Here is a 13538-nt window from a genome sequence, read left to right as displayed (position 1 = left end):
AGAGCTCCCCCCACCCGGCCTGTTCAGCACCCTACTTCTCACAGTAGAGGAGCACAGCACCTGGCGCCTGCAGGGAAGAGCAAAGAGCACGAGTGGGATCTGGGCTCCTGAACCCTGTGTCAGGTCTAAGGCGGGTCTGAGGGTCTCAGGGGTTACCTGGTCACGCTGGGCTCCTCTGGAAACTTTGGCGACTGAGGTTGAGTCCCTCGCATCTTGCTACTGAAGGTGCTGAGAACCATGTATGCTGGAAAAAGAGCAGTGCACGCTCAGTAAACATGTGTTGAACTAAGTCCTGCTGAAGGGTCCCACAAACCTGAGCTGAAATCCTGGTTCCCGCCCGCCTCCTCCAGTCCCACCCCACTTCCCTCCAAGATGTCTCAACCTCTTGCCTCCCTAGTATCAAGCCTGATTCTGGATCCTTCACCCCAGCATCCAAGTGCATGAATATCTCTTCCTCTTAGAAGCCCCTCTTGTGCCCATGTCCTACACCAGCTGCCTACCCATGTCCCTCTTCCCCTTCCGGCAAACCACATGGACTGAAATGGTCTCTGATTCCCCTCTTTAGGTTATACATGTAGTTGGAAAATACACATCACAAAATTTACCATTGTAACCATTTTAAAATATACAATTCAGCAGCACTAATTACATTCACAATGCTGTGCAACCACCACCTCTATCGCGTTCCAGAACATTTTCATCACCCTAAAAGGACACCCCATACTCTTTCAGCAGTCACTGCCCATTCCCCCATCCCTCCCAGCCCTTTGCAACCACTAACTTCCTTTCTGTGTCTGTGGATTTGCCTGTTTTGGACATTTCATACAAATGGAATCATACACTATGCAACCATTTGTGTCTGGCTCCTTTCACTCAGCATCATGTTTTCAAGGGTTGCGGCACAGTGATTCTGTTTTCTTGCTCACTTAAGCCTGCCCCATCCAGGTCTTCATCTCCACCACATCACCTCATTGCTGATAACTCCAAAGGTCCTGTCTCCCTAAGTACCTGCGCGAAGGCATGAAGGCACCCAGTTCCTTCTTTGTCTTCTCTACCTTGTTGGCCATGTCGCTCATACTCTCAATTTCCAAGAGCTTGGGCTTGAGAATCTCCAAGGATGACCCCGTGATGGCCAGGGGACACTGGCCCAGCATCCCCACGGTCTCTTGAGATTCTCTCTTGGGCTTTTGGGATACCCTGTCCTCCATCTTTGAGATGGGAGTCAGCAAGATGGGCGACTGGATTACATTCTCCCACCTTGTTGCAGGTAAAGGGATAGGGGCCTGAGAGGCTCTGTCCATCTTTGGGCTGCTGGGGACACACTGGTAGTGGGGGGGCACTTTGGAAGGTCCCCTCTGGTCTGAGGGCAGCTCCTCCACCTCTACCTCTGCCCATGGATGTGAGGTCTCTTCCACCCACAGACTCGTGCTCCCCTTTGCCCAGGGGCCCAACCAGGGCTGCTCCCTGACCACCACCGGTGACCCCTCCAACACCTGGCTGGGTCTGAGGGGTTCCGTGCCCATCCTTGATGTGGCAGACCCCAGAGGGGTCAAGAACCAGGAGGGCACACTGACGAGTTCTGGTCTCAAGGGCGGCTGCTTGGAGTTGGCCATGATCATCAACTTGGCGAAGGTGAGCCCCTCCACGGAGAAGGGCCTGCTGTGCTCCTGCGAAGCTCCCACCATGGCCAGCTCCTGGGTCTCGACCCATTTCTTCTGCTGCCCCACCTCTTTGGACTTGAAGCCAGGCCTGTCCCCAGAGTTCTCCTCCTTCATCCTTTGTACGTTGTTCTCCAACTTACTCTTGCCCTTTAAGCCATCCAGGGTGATCTCCCGGGCTTTGCTGATTGCAACCTCCTTCACCTCCTTGGTGGTGGTGAAAGGAAACTCCAGGGACATTTTCTGGGCCCTCATCTCCCTGACCTTTTTCTCCTGGGTGCCCATTAGGCCCACCGACTCTGGCTTCCCTTCAAGTTGACTTTTCTCAAGCACATCCCCACCATGACTTCCCATGGACAACACGCCAAAATTGGCAGGGTCCAATGTCATCTGGTATTGGGTGGATGAGGTTGGAGCCTTCTGGTATGGGGTAGGTAGGAACAGAAATTTCTGGTTTGGGGTAGGGGTGGACATGGCCTTTGGGGGAAGAGCAAGTGCAGGTGGGGCCTTCTGAGAAGGGGCAGGTATTGTTGGGGACTTCTGGGGAATAGCCAGTACACGTGGGGTCTTCTGGGATGGCCCAGGTATAGCAGCGGCCTTCTGAGATGGGGCAGGTATAGCTGAGGCCTTGTGGGAAATAGCTGATACAGGTAGGTCCTTCCGAGATGGGCCAGGTATGGCAGGGGCTTTCTGAGGAACAGAAGCTACAATTGAGGTATTCTGGGGAGCAGTGGGTCCAGCTGGGTCCTTCAGGGATGGAGCACTTACAGCAGAGACCTTCTGGGCCTGGTCAAGGATGAATGGAGCCTTCCAAGAGGTGGCAGGAATGGAGGGGGTCTTCTGGGAGGGTGGAGGCTGCAGCCTCTGCACAGAGCCCAGGGGTCTGTCCTTTTTGTTGTGCCTGGGGATGGAAGAGTAGGAGGCAGGCAGCTTGAAGTTGGAAGAGCAGGTGGCCTGGTTGAGGGAGCTGGAGGACAAGGTGCTAGATTTGGGATCTATCCGGTCTTCCATGTCCTGTTGTGACAGGTACGTATCGAAGTGATTGAAGGAGCCCAGCAAGGAAATACGGCTGTCCTCTGAGATACATTGTGAAGGGGTCTCAATTAAGCCACCTAGGACCACTGCTCTGTCAGATTCACACGGGTAATCCTACAGGTGGAGGGAGGTGAGAGAAAGATGATCACGGTCAGGGAAGCTTCTCAGATGTAGATGAGGCCCCCATGCCTCCTCCCTCAGACCCAGGAGTCCAGGCCCCAGCCCCTCCTCCCTCAGACCTGGGAGTCCAGGCCCCCAGCCCCTCCTCCCTCAAATCTGGGTTCCTAGCCCCTAGTATATAGCTGCCTTGGAAGAGGATGGTATTTGGTTGATGGTGTTGGAAATGATGCTAAAGATGGTCCGGATGGTGATGCTGGGCTTCTCTGGGAGGGAAAAAAGCAGTCTGAACCCTCAGGGGAAGGGCTAGAGTTTTGAAGTCTGTTCATGGAGGCAGAGGGAGGGGTGTACTCACCAGGAACTTGGATTTTGGTCTGACAGCTGTGAAGGCAGCGGTCGGGGTGGGACCTGTAGGCACAGTATGGTAAGACTTTGGCAATGTCCCCATCCTTCTCCTGCCCCCACCAACAACAAAACTCCAAACCTACTTTTTTTCTGTGGGTTTCTTTCCAGTGTCAGCATGCTCCAGCTGTGACCAGATGAGAGGCAGGGAGTCGCCCACGGCCTGGGACTTAAATCTGTGCTTGAGGGTCTGGCAGGGGGACAAGGGAGAGCTATCAGAAGGCACAGCCCCTCAGCCCTTCACCCACCAGCCTCCCGGGATCTACTCACCTTTGCCTTCCTCTGTTTCTGAGATGGAAGCATCTTGTAAGGAAAGGTGGGATCAACAGTCATGTCTGGGAAGAGAGGGAAAGACCTGAGCCAGGGTCCCTAATGCTGGGGAGGACTGAGGAAGAGGCTGAGAGGAGACTCCTGGGGGGCTGAGACACATGACCGAGGAGGGAGAGTGTCTACGCCCACTGGACAAGTCTTGTCCTAGTGGAGAAGCTGAGATGCAGCAAGCCCAGTGGACGCCAAAGCTGCTCACCTGAACGTCTGCTATGGGACTGGTCCTGCGGACAGGGAGGGTTCAGTCAGGAGAGACAACCCCTTCCTGGCTTCCACATCTCCATTACTACCCAGCCTAAGACTCCAAGCCCCCAGCCTCTCCTCCTTCAGACCTGGGCGTCCAGGCCCCCAACTTCTCCTTCCCTGCCTCATTCCTGGGGACCCTGGTCTTCAGGCTTTTTGTCCTGGCTCCCATTTGAACCTAGAATCATAAACGCCCCCTGGGGTCTGTGAGGTCATGGCCCACCTGGAGGTGCCAGGTGGAGGCAGGAGGTGCCACTAGGGCCAGGTCTGTGGGGGGGGGGTGCAGGGTCCTGGGGGCCCAGGTGGTGGCGGGCTCCTGGAGCAGGTTGATGAGCCGGATCCAGCGGTCAAACAAGAAGGCAACCTCGGCAGCAGGGGCCTCCAGCTCCAGGTAGTAGCAGCGGCCTGTGACCAGGCGCAGCTTCAGGCGCCAGGCAGACAGGCTATGCACATACAGGTGGACCAGGTCCAGCGGGATCATCCTGGGGGGCAGGCAGGAGACGGAGGAGGTAGAGCAGGAGACGGGGCTGGGGGGACCAGGACGGGGTCGGGGAGTGGAGGTACCTGGTGAGGACAAGGTTGGAACCGTCCCTGCCCTCAGGGGGCTGAGCGATCAGCAGGAGGTCTGGCAGCACCAGGCCTGGCAGGGAGGCGGCCACACCCATAGTCAGACGGTTGGTTTTGTGGTGCACGTACACGGGGGCCCCTTGATTGGTCACCTGGGGGGCCAGGGAGAGGGGCTGGGACCACTCCTTTCTGTAATGCTCCCGCAGAACCCCCAGTCTGAGCCCCTCACCCCCTGAGCCCCCAGGTGCCCCAAATCCCCCAACCCAGGGGGTGTCGCTCGCTCTGTCCCTCTCCACCCCCAGGACGCAGGGAGCTGGGGACCTGGACAAAGTTACTCTCGAACATGGGCAGCGGGCGGAGGGGCAGGTACTCGCCCTTCTGCAGCGTCTTCTGCAGCTTGCCCAGAGTGGGGACCCACTTTGGGGGACCTGGCAGTGGATCCAGGCGCCTGATGTTCCAAAGCCGGTTCATGGCAGCTGCAGAAAGGGGGGGTCACCTGGAGCACGGAGTCAGGGACCCAGCATCCCCCAACCTACCGGCCCTGGCCCAGAGCTCAGTGATACCAGAGGGTGGAGTTCCCCCAGGGCTTGGCCTGGCCCTGCCTGGCCTGCGGGAGGAGCCTCTGGTGGGGGGGCTTTGTGACCTCATCAGACACAGGCAGTATGCTTCCTGGGAACTCTCCTGGAAGCCATGGGCTTCCTTCTCCCATGGGGATGTGGCCTGGACTCTTGAGGGTTGTGGGTGGGAGGTAAACCAGAAGCCCCCATGCCCAGACTGAAACTGGTGACAACAGAAGGTCCCTGAGGGTCTGTCTGGGATGTTGCAAATGGATGGTTAACCAATGGGTTTCTGACTCTTATAAGGAGAGGTGGGAATACAGCTCCCACTTGCCACTGACCCTTCTCTAGACCTCGAGTACGACCCATACCCCCATGGAGCCTCAGTTTCCCCAGGTCAAATGTGTTTGTGTCTGTGACCACAGTTGCTGTATATTGAGTTATAAAGAAAGGCACACAACCTTTGTGATGAGCCAGACAGACCTTTGCAGAATCACAACTTTTTCTCCTTAGCTCTGTGACCTATGAAGAACAGATACCCCACCAGCCTCAGTTTCCTTTACCAGTAAAATGGGGTATATTGAAGGATCCATGGAATCATGTAAGTAAAACCCCACACTTAGGGCACAGCCCAGAGCAGGCACTCAATATATGTGTGGTCCTTCTTGTCCCCTTCTGAAGGTTTCTTCCTTCCTTCCTTTCTTCCTTCAAATTTTTATTGGGGCATATTGGGGACCAGTGTGCTTCTCCAGGGCCCATCAGCTCCAAGTCGTTGTCCTTCAATCTAGTTGTGGAGGGCGCAGCGCAGCTCCAAGTCCAGCTGCCGTTTTCAATCTTTAGTTTCAGGGGGCGCAGCCCACCATCCCATGAATGGGAATTGAACTGGCAACCTTGTTATTAAGAGCTCACACTCTAACCAACTGAGCCATCTGGCCACCCCTTCAGGGGCTCAGTGGCAGCTTGTTGTCTTCAATCGAGTTGTGGAGGGCACAGCTCACTGGCCCATGTGGGAACCGAACTGGCAACCCTGCTGTTCAGAGCTCATGCTCTAACCAACTGAGCCATCCGGCCACCCCTGAAGATTTATTTCTTGAAAGGGGACTAGATTCTGTAATTCTAAAAATAGTGTTTATTATTATTTTTAAATGTGTCTTGCAAAATACATGGTCATTGTAGAAATTCTGGAAGATACAAGCACAAATTATAAAAGTCATCCAGAATCCCAAGCCCTGCCTTCTATCTGGAGGTGGCCATAGTCAACATTTTGGGGTATTTTCTTCTAGGACTTTTTAAAAAATCCGTATATAGAGAGAAAGAGAAACACAAAGTGGGGATCACATCATGGTTTGCAGCCTGCTCTTTCTGTGTCTGAAGAGGCCTCTGTAGCATCCCTCTTGATGGCTGGTCACCAGTGTTCCATCACATGGGTGGACTATAATTTATTTGACCTCCCCCATTGTTGGACATCTACGTTGTTTTCGATTTGCTGTTGCGAACACTGCCATCATGAACAAACTTCAGCTTGCAGTTTTGTCTTGAACGAGTACAGTCGGTCACAGGGTGACCTTCTGGAACCTTCCATTAAATATTTATTGAGTGCCTACGAAGGGCTGGGTACCAGGTGAAGCTCAGAGCCTGCCCTTCAGGGCTCACAGTCCCTGCGGCACCTGCCGATCTCCTCCTCTCCATGGCCATGTCCAATCAGGGTCCCTCCTATTCCCTGTCCCAGCAGCCCCAGCATCCAGCCTCCAGCCCTTAGCCCTCAGAGAAATCTCCTTTAAGTGGATGTGTATAACAAATTTAATACCCCCTTCTCCATCTCACAAAGGTTTCTTACATGTTTGTACAAAAACCCAGGCCTCCTTTCCCTCTCCCTCCCCACCCCAACACAAAAAGTAATTGTTTAATAAATAATACATACTCAGGCCCAGAGGAGTGGGGGCCAGGGAGACACTGTGGCCAGACTTCTTAGAGATCCAAGGATCCGGGACCCCATTTCTCTCCCCCTGGGGGGCCCTGAGTCCACCTACCTCCCACCCACCCCCTGAAATAAATAAGTATAAATAAGGCACAGATGCCCCAGCCCAAGTCTCCTGGAGGGACCATCTCTAACTAGGGGAAAATAATGGGGGGGAGGGCGTCCTCTGGCTGCCATGCCCCCAGTCCCGAAATAAATAAATAAATAAGGTCTGGCAGTGAAGGACGCTGGTGGCTCCGGGTTGCGGGTCACAGCCGAGTCTTCAGCAGCAACAAGCCCCGAACAGCCCAGTCCAGCGTCAGGTGCAACCCCCCAAGGATGGCATGGGCCGCCCGGATGCCTCCCCAGGCTGAGGCTGGTGGGGCCAGGGGGGGCGCCGGCGGTTCTGGGGGTGCCTGGGGCAGTGCCAGGCGGGACATCTGTTGGGAGAAGACAGAGGGCTAGCAACAGGCCAAGGGTGCAGCGGGAGCCCAGGAAGGAGTGCTTGGAGCCTCTACTGAATCAGGTTGGGTGGTCCAGGCTGCATATTTCCAGAGTGTCTCTGGCCTGTGGGGTGGGGTGTCTGGGGAGGGAGTTCTTCAGGATGTTGTGTTCAGAAAATGGAGGCTGGGGCCAAAAGGTGGGGGTCTCAAGGCTGGGGTTCTAGGGCCAAGTCCAGGGGCTTAAGGGCGAGGTCTGTAGAGTCAGGGCTGGGGTCCTGGTCCTGGGTAAGGGTTAGGGTCTCCAGTGTGGGGTCTCAGAACTGGGAGCTGGAATTTGAGGTCCAGGGTCTTTGGGAACAGGTCCAGGGGTTTCAGAGTCTTGGGGTCTCAAGGGCTCAGAGCCTGGGGTCTTCTAGTTTCAGACCTCAGGGTCTAGGCTATTGAGACCTGGGACTTGTGGAGCCAGGGACTCTAGGCTGACTTTGTTTGGGTCAGGATCTGGCATTTTAGGGTCTGGGCATCTCAGGGTCTGGAGGTTCAGAGTTTCCAGGGCTTGGGGTGTGGAATGTGGTGTCTTGGGGCCAGGATCTCCACATTGTGTGTGATGGTTTGGACTATTGAGTGTTAGGGCTTCAGAACAGGTGTCTCGGAGTCACAAGACCATGTGGTCTCCGAGTTTTGGGGTGAGAGTTAAGAGTTTCCAGGCAGGATTTTCACATCTGGGGCCTCAGGGTCGCAGGGCAACACGATCTTAGGGACACAGGGTGAGGGTCTTGAGCAGGGGCATCATACCAGGAGCTGCAGCCGGCGTAGCAGTCGGTCCAGCCGGGCCTGCAGGCCTCCCAGCTCAGGCTCCAGGGTCTTCAGGGAGGGGCCTCCCACCCGGCGCAGCCACTGCACGTGCCTCAGGTAGGAAAACAGGTCTGCCCGCAGCCGTGTCAGCACGCCTGGGAGCTGGGGACAGGGCATGAGGGGCTTCAGGAGCACCTGGAACATACCCACTCTGGCCCCAAATCCCCCCAGGCCCCCACCACTGCCCAGCTTCCACCTTCACCCCCATCCGTCTCCCCTGCTCTTACCTGCAGGGCTCCCAGTGCCCCTGCACTCATGGCCAAGGTGGGCAGGGAATCCAGGTTGTGGTCCCCGTCGGCTGGGAATTTGTCTCTCTGCGGGAAAGAGGCTTATGAGGGAGATGCTGCTCAGTTCTGGGTGGTCCACACGCCCCCCGACCACAAGCCTCAAATTCCTGCCTCCCCCTCTCTGCCACGGAGGTAGCCCAGATACCCACTCCGTCACTCCCGGTCCTGGCTCCCGCCCATCCCCTCCAGTTTCTCCTACCAGTTGTGCGGCCAGCTGCCGAGTGTCAGCCAGGAGGGAGCGCGACAGGAGGACGGCGCTGTCCAGCTCAGCCCGAGGGTCTGCGGAGGCCCTTGGGGGGCCAGGAGGTGGCCCTGGGGCAGCAGCTATATCTGGCCACAGGCTCAGCGCGACCAGGACCAGGCAGCAAACACCTTGGGGCAGAGAAGGCGGAGGGCTCAGGCGGGACTGGTAGGTCTGAGGGATGAGGCACTGGAGGCCTGGACTCGTGAGTCCGAGGGTAGACGGAGCCTGGACCCGTGGGTACCAGCGAGGAGGACTGGGGGTCTTGCGTCCCAGGGCAGAGCGCCCAGGGCAGGTCGCCGGCCGGGGCGGGCTCCCCTCTCCAGCTCTGGCTGCCCCGCCCGTCGGAGCAGACGCGGCCCCGGGCGGGTAGACGGGCCGGGCGTCTCCCGTCCGCCCCCGGACGCCGGAATCTGGGCCCCGGGGCGGGGCATGAGGGGGAGGCACAGGCCAGAACCTGCCCCCCTCCCCGGGCCCCGGGAGCCCGGGCCGGGCTGAGAGCAAGGGAGGAAGCCCCGGCCGGAGACCCCGAGGCCCTGGCCCCTCCCCAGGAGACCCCTCCCAGGTTGAGCCGAGGAGGCCCGCCAAAGTGCGGGATGCCCCGGCACACCTGGGCGGGAGAGTCGGACCCGGCGGCGCTGCGCAGGGGCCAACACCGAGGCCGCCCCGGCAGCCCATCCCCCCGGGTCCCGCCCCCCGCTGCCCGCAGCCAATCAAGGCCCCCGGGCCGCCCCGCTCCCGCAGCACACCCCCATCCCGCCCCCCGGGCCGCTCCCGCCGCTGTCCGTCGGTCGGTCCGCATCCATTTGACTCCCCCGTTTCTGTCTGCATCCATGTCTAGCTGTCTCTCTCTGTCTCTCTTCTCCCCCTGGCTCTCACCTTCTTGGGCTCTGTGCCTCAGTTTCCCTCGCACAGCCTCTCTGTCGAGGTCCCAGGGTATGTGCTTCTCTCGGTCCCCACTGACTCCCTGGGGGGGGGTGTCCCAGGGCCTTTGGGGTCACCTCCCAGCATTTGTCTCTCTGTCTCTGTCTGGGGGTCTCCATTTATTGGTGTCTCCGCGTTTCCGACTGTCTCTTCATCGCTCCCTCTGCCCGTCTGGTCTCCAGGCCTCCTGCTTTCCCGGACTCTCCTCTCTGTGTCTGCCTCCCCATCGCTCACTCTCGCTCCTGCCTCTGTCCAATTCCGGTGTCTGCTCCCGACCCTCCCCGCCTACGGTCCCTCCCTCCCTCCCTCCCTGTCTCCCCCACCCCATTAACTTGAACCAACTTACAGTTCATGTCCCCACAGGGTAGGGGTTCCCCAGGGCAGGGGGCAGGGAGCCTTTAACCCTTCCCTGTCCGCTGCTGGGGAGCCCCAGGGGTCAGCTGGGCCTCGGCCTGGGGAGGGGAGGCATGTGCGGTGAGCAGCCAGGGCCGCGGCAGTGAGGGAGTGTGTCGCCTGGGGGGTTATATAGGGGGCCGGGGCGGGCGGGGGGCAGGCGGCAGGGGAGGGCGGCCTGACACATCCTGACTCACCCTCCCTGCCTGCCTTTTCCATTCAGACGGAGCCGGCTGCCTCGCAGGGCTCACACCGCCTCGCTCGGAGGAGGGCACGGAACGAAAAGTTGGAAAAGTTGAAAAGGGAAAGGGGGGGGTGGTCGGAGAGGGGCTGGTGAGGTCATTGGCGTCCCCTCCCTCCACCTCCTCCTCGGCCGCCGGCGCGGCAGACACACACGGCTCAAGAGCTGGCCCCCCCCCCCCCCCGGCTGCGGGGGGGGGGGGGGTCGGCTGGACCAGGATGGGCAGAGAGATGGGGGGGTTGATGGGGCATTGGGGCGGGCCTGGGGAAAAGGAGGTTTGAGGGGAAGCGACTCCAAGGGGCAGAGAGAAAGGTGGAGAAACTGAGATCCAGGCAAGGAGACAAGAGACACTCAGACAGATGGGGTCACTGGCCCAGAGATGGAGAGTATGAGAAGGAGGAAGGGAGGGAGAGAGAGAGATCCACAGAGAGATGGAGACACCAGGAAATCTGCTGCAGGAGCAGAGAGGACCAGGGTGTCAGATGAGGTTCTGGACTCAGCAATCAGAGAGATGAAGGCAGTGGAGAGATTTGGAGGGACCCCAGGAGGAAGAGGGACAAAACCGGGAGTCTCATAGAGAGGGGAGGCAGGCGGCAGAAGAGACACAGAGAAAACAGAGACACTAAGGAAGGATGGCAAAGATGGAGAGGCCCAAGACACAGAGATGGGGAGACAGATACTCGCAGAGATGGAAATGTCAGGAGTCAGAAATGGGGACAGGAGGGAGAACCTTTCTCCAGGAGACAGGTGGACACATGAAGGTGAGAGAGAACCAGAGACAGAGACAGGGGACTGAACAAGAAGACGTCGAGACACCCAGTAGAAGTGGGACCTTGGGCATGTGGCTTTACCTAGGCACCTCAGTTTCCTGTTAGTGAAATGGGAATAACTTTTGAGTACCCACTCCACCCCCAAATGCCTCAGTGTGGACAAAGTGAGTTCACTCATGTAAAGCACACAGTCAGCTCTCAATAGATGCTATCGGTGGGTGTTCTCATTGATTTTTATTAACACACCCAAGGAAAGACACAGAGAGAAAAGGACGTGGGAGAGACTGAGATAGAGGTGAGGGTGATGGAAACACAGAGCGAATGGCTCAATGGGGAGCTGGAGATGGACAGAGCAGGGAGGACACTATGCAGAGATGGATGCATGAAGAGGCCTTGGAGCAGGAGAGGGAGACACAGTCACACAGGCTGTGAGCACCACGTATATTGGGCAGAGGTGGCTCCAGGGTTCATACCAGAGCCAGTGAGGGACTGAGATAGGAACCCAGGTTGCCAGAAGCACACCCCCTCCCCAGGATAAAGGTGGCAGAGAAAGATGGGATGGGAGTGAGAAAACAAAAGGTGATGAGCTCTTCCAAAGGTCTCCCTGCAGACCCCCCTCCTGGCCCCAGACTGTGCTGAGTTGGCAGGGGGGCTCTCGGGATGAATGGCAGCTGGAGTCATCATCCCCACCACTGGGGGGGGGTGACTACTGAGGTCCCCAGGGAGGTGAGGTCACAGCCCCCCCCCACAGTAGGACATGACCTCATCGCCTCAGGTAAGCAAGCTCTCTCTTGGTCTGTCATGGCCACCCCTTCCAGGCCCCCCAGGGGCCGTTCCCAGCTCCTGCTCCCACTGAGACCCACTCTGACCACTGGGTCTCCGCCCCTTGGGGGGCCTGTTTCCGGCTGAGTCAGTGTGAGGGGCCCAAGGCTGCGTCAGTGAGGGGAGAACTGACGTAGCCCCCCCCCCAGGCCTGTGGGGCCAGCCAAGGTGACTCAGGCCACTGGCCTGGAGGATGGACTGGCCTGAGGTGATGGGGACTGGGCCTCCGGCCAGCCTGAGAACAACAATAGGGATCTGGTCATGGCAGTCCCTTCCACCTACAGGGAACCCTGGGGTGCCAGGCCTAGGTCTCCCAGTCCCTTAAACCCAAGAGTCCAGTCCCAGCCCCTCCTCCCTCAGACCAGGAGTCCAGGCCCCCAGCCCTTCCTCCTTCAGACCCAGGAGTACAAGCCCCTCAACTTCCTCCTCTCTCAAACTCAGGAGTCAAGCCCCCAGACCCCCTTCTCCCTCAGACCCAGGGCCTTCTCCCTCAGACCTAGGATTCCAGAGCCCCAGCCCCCTCCTCCCTCAGACCCAGGTGTCAGGAGTCCAGGCCCTAAACCCTAGTTTCCAGAAAAGTAGAGACAAATGTGTGGCCATCTGGGGCATGCTCTGTTGGGGGACAGGAGTCTGGGGCTGGTCCTGCGCTAAGGCTAGTCCCCCCATATGCCTCAGCCCTCATTCTGGAGCTATGGGGTTATCTTCCACCAGGTGGCCACAGGAAGCTGAGGGAGAAGAGTGGGTGCAGGATGGGGCAAGGGAATTGCTCAGGACTCCTGGGTCTTCCCCAGGGTGGGGACACTCGGGCTACTTCTGTGGAAAGGAGGGCAAGAAGGAGAAAGAGAGGTAAAGAGGATGAGTGGCAGGATTGGGAGTCTCAAACAAGGACAGAAGATGACACCAACAAGCAGAAACAGAGACTGAGCAGAGACCCTATGTGAGGAAGACAGAGATGCAAAAGCAAGGAAATCTAGAGATACTGAGACAATCTCAGAGGCTGAGAGACAAAGATGGGGTGGGGGGGCAGACTCCGTGCCCGAGGCTGAGCAGACACAGACAAGGCGGGAGATGTCACAGGGACATGAGGAGGGAGCCTGGGGCTCTTGCTCATGTGCTGGCCCCTGGGCAAGGTGGGGCTGGCTGGTGTGAGGTCAGCAGGTCCAAGGCTGTGTGTGTATGTGTGTGTGTGTGTCCGTCTGTCTGTCCCTGGGGGGTCCTGTCTGGCCTCTGGGGGGTGACGGGGCAGGCGGGCCGCAGAGGCAGCCCAAACCTGTCATTAGCGGTGAGGGCCATGACGGCAGGGGCCCCCCCAGTCCCAAGCCGCGGTCCAGGGCCTGGCAGCCCCGCCCCCCACCCCCTTCTTGATCCCTGAGGAATCTGGGGAATTGGAAGTAGGTCCAGATGATGTTGACACAGGAAATGGTCAGCAGCTGCCTGGACTCAGCCCTATAACCCCCACTGACCCCCACCCCCGGCCCCCTGCCGAGCCCCCTCTGACCTGTGTCATCTCTGACGGAGGCAGTCCAGGGCCCACTCAGCTCCCACCAGGATGTTTACAGATGGCAGGATGGAGTCAGCCTCACAAAGCTTCCTGAGAAATGGGGTCTGGACTGCTGGACATTGGCCCTCGGACCCGGTCCCTGGCCCCCTCCTCCCTCAGACTCAGGAGTCTGGATACAAAGATTTGCCTCCCCAGGAGAAC

General features: G+C 58.3%; 2 protein-coding genes across 2 annotated transcripts; both read right to left on the bottom strand.

The window, feature by feature from the left end:
- Window positions 1–15: 15 nt before the first annotated feature.
- On the bottom strand, window positions 16–5275 carry GARIN5B (golgi associated RAB2 interactor family member 5B). The gene is made up of 9 exons (XM_088800401.1): window positions 5248–5275; window positions 4671–4825; window positions 4347–4501; window positions 4006–4264; window positions 3739–3763; window positions 3483–3547; window positions 3299–3402; window positions 3000–3096; window positions 16–2807 (listed from the first exon to the last, which is right to left on the bottom strand). The coding sequence occupies exons 1-9, from the start codon at window positions 5273–5275 to the stop codon at window positions 969–971; spliced, it is 2727 nt and encodes a 908-aa protein (XP_088656527.1). The 3' UTR covers window positions 16–968.
- A 1857-nt stretch (window positions 5276–7132) lies between these two features.
- IL11 (interleukin 11) lies at window positions 7133–8774 on the bottom strand. Its single transcript, XM_019710922.3, has 4 exons — window positions 8645–8774; window positions 8386–8472; window positions 8099–8260; window positions 7133–7303 (listed from the first exon to the last, which is right to left on the bottom strand). Exons 2-4 carry the CDS (start codon window positions 8413–8415, stop codon window positions 7133–7135), a joined length of 363 nt encoding a protein of 120 aa, XP_019566481.3. The 5' UTR covers window positions 8416–8472; window positions 8645–8774.
- Window positions 8775–13538: the final 4764 nt, after the last annotated feature.

The sequence above is a fragment of the Rhinolophus sinicus genome, chromosome 8 (genome assembly GCF_057876585.1).
Source record: "Rhinolophus sinicus isolate RSI-liver-muscle chromosome 8, RSI-T2T, whole genome shotgun sequence".
NCBI lineage: Eukaryota > Metazoa > Chordata > Mammalia > Chiroptera > Rhinolophidae > Rhinolophus > Rhinolophus sinicus.
This window is presented reverse-complemented; position numbering and strand designations above follow the sequence as displayed.

What these genes read in the sequence shown, in the direction of transcription:
- GARIN5B (XM_088800401.1), bottom strand. Translation starts at nt 5,275, where the DNA reads ATGGGTCGTACTCGAGGTCTAGAGAAGG. An exon ending in CCTCCACCTGGCACCTCCAG is followed by an intron (nt 3,764 to 4,005) that starts GTGGGCCATGAC and finishes CCCTGTCCGCAG; the next exon opens with GACCAGTCCCATAGCAGACG. An exon ending in GTCCCATAGCAGACGTTCAG is followed by an intron (nt 3,548 to 3,738) that starts GTGAGCAGCTTT and finishes CTCTCTTCCCAG; the next exon opens with ACATGACTGTTGATCCCACC.
- IL11 (XM_019710922.3), bottom strand. Translation starts at nt 8,415, where the DNA reads ATGAGTGCAGGGGCACTGGGAGCCCTGCAG. An exon ending in GGGCACTGGGAGCCCTGCAG is followed by an intron (nt 8,261 to 8,385) that starts GTAAGAGCAGGG and finishes CCCTGTCCCCAG; the next exon opens with CTCCCAGGCGTGCTGACACG. An exon ending in TACGCCGGCTGCAGCTCCTG is followed by an intron (nt 7,304 to 8,098) that starts GTATGATGCCCC and finishes TTCTCCCAACAG; the next exon opens with ATGTCCCGCCTGGCACTGCC.